The 1,786-nt window shown below is 50.3% G+C and overlaps 1 protein-coding gene across 1 annotated transcript in view; it reads left to right on the plus strand.

The window, feature by feature from the left end:
* The window catches only part of LOC114071931 (uncharacterized protein DDB_G0271670-like), a gene marked incomplete at its 5' end in the record, with an annotated part of 17,885 nt that overhangs the window by 9,096 nt on the left and 7,003 nt on the right, over window positions 1-1,786 (plus strand). Inside the window, 5 exons of the mRNA XM_027909816.1 lie at window positions 23-246; window positions 533-1,037; window positions 1,148-1,155; window positions 1,250-1,502; window positions 1,580-1,762. Coding sequence (XP_027765617.1) covers window positions 23-246; window positions 533-1,037; window positions 1,148-1,155; window positions 1,250-1,502; window positions 1,580-1,762 — 1,173 coding nt within the window. The remainder of the gene's footprint in view (window positions 1-22; window positions 247-532; window positions 1,038-1,147; window positions 1,156-1,249; window positions 1,503-1,579; window positions 1,763-1,786) is intronic.

Consider the following 1,786-nt stretch of genomic DNA (forward strand, 5'->3'; position numbering starts at 1 on the left):
TCACCTTCATCCTCATCCTCAGCTTCATCTGCATCCTCATCACCTTCATCCTCATCCTCAGCTTCAGCTTCATCACCTTCATCCTCACCCTCATCCTCCTCACCCTCATCCTCAGCTTCAGCTTCATCACCTTCATCCTCACCCTCATCCTCATCCTCCTCATCCTCAGCTTCAGCTTCATCCTCACCCTCATCACCTTCATCTTCATCCTCAGCTTCAGCTTCATCACCTTCATCCTCATCCTCAGCTTCATCACCCTCATCCTCCTCATCCTCAGCTTCATCTTCATCCTCATCCTCATCACCTTCATCCTCATCCTCATCACCTTCATCTTCATCCTCGGCTTCAGCTTCATCACCTTCATCCTCACCCTCATCCTCAGCTTCAGCTTCATCTTCATCACCTTCATCCTCAGCTTCATCTGCATCACCTTCATCTTCATCCTCATCCTCCTCACCTTCGTCCTCAGCTTCAGCTTCATCACCTTCATCCTCATCCTCAGTTTCATCACCCTCATCCTCCTCATCCTCAGCTTCATCTGCATCCTCATCACCTTCATCCTCAGCTTCAGCTTCATCACCTTCACCCTCACCCTCACCCTCCTCACCCTCATCACCTTCATCTTCATCCTCAGCTTCAGCTTCATCACCTTCATCCTCAGCTTCATCTTCATCCTCATCACCTTCATCTTCATCCTCACCCTCCTCATCCTCATCCTCAGCTTCATCTGCATCACCTTCATCCTCACCCTCAGCTTCATCCTCATCACCTTCATCTTCATCCTCATCCTCCTCACCTTCATCCTCAGCTTCATCCTCATCACCTTCATCCTCATCCTCACCTTCATCTTCATCACCTTCCTCCTCACCCTCATCACCCTCATCTTCCTCACCTTCATCCTCATCACCTTCATCCTCAGCTTCAGCTTCATCTGCATCACCTTCATCCTCACCCTCATCCTCCTCACCTTCCTCCTCATCCTCACCCTCATCCTCCTCACCTTCATCTTCATCCTCATCCTCCTCACCCTCACCCTAGTCCCCTTCATCCTCATCCTCAGCTTCATCCTCATCACCTTCCTCCTCACCCTCATCACCCTCATCCTCAGCTTCATCTTCATCCTCCTCACCCTCATCCTCATCCTCAGCTTCATCTGCATCACCTTCATCCTCACCCTCATCCTCCTCACCCTCACCCTCGTCACCTTCATCCTCATCCTCACCTTCATCCTCATCACCTTCATCCTCAGCTTCAGCTTCATCTGCATCACCTTCATCCTCACCCTCATCCTCCTCACCTTCATCTTCATCCTCATCCTCCTCACCTTCACCCTCATCACCTTCATCCTCATCCTCATCCTCAGCTTCATCCTCATCACCTTCATCCTCACCCTCATCACCCTCATCCTCAGCTTCATCTTCATCCTCCTCACCCTCATCCTCATCCTCAGCTTCATCTGCATCACCTTCATCCTCACCCTCATCCTCCTCACCCTCACCCTCGTCACCTTCATCCTCATCCTCACCTTCATCTTCATCACCCTCATCCTCACCTTCATTCTCACTCTCATCCTCATCAGCTTCATCCTCATCCTCATCGTCCTCATCATCATCTTCATCGCCTTCATCAGCTTCGTCTTCATCATCTTCTTCATCCTCATCACCTTCACCATCACCTTCATCAGGTTCATCATCATCCTCGTCATCATCATCCTCCTCCTCATCATGGTCTTCATCACCTCCATCGGCTTCGTCTTCATCAGGTTCATCTTCATCATCGTCATCCT

This window comes from Empidonax traillii, unplaced genomic scaffold, assembly GCF_003031625.1.
Source record: "Empidonax traillii isolate 1590-97213 ecotype Southwest subspecies unplaced genomic scaffold, ASM303162v1 scaffold2442:size25934, whole genome shotgun sequence".
In the NCBI taxonomy this organism is placed as follows: domain Eukaryota; kingdom Metazoa; phylum Chordata; class Aves; order Passeriformes; family Tyrannidae; genus Empidonax; species Empidonax traillii.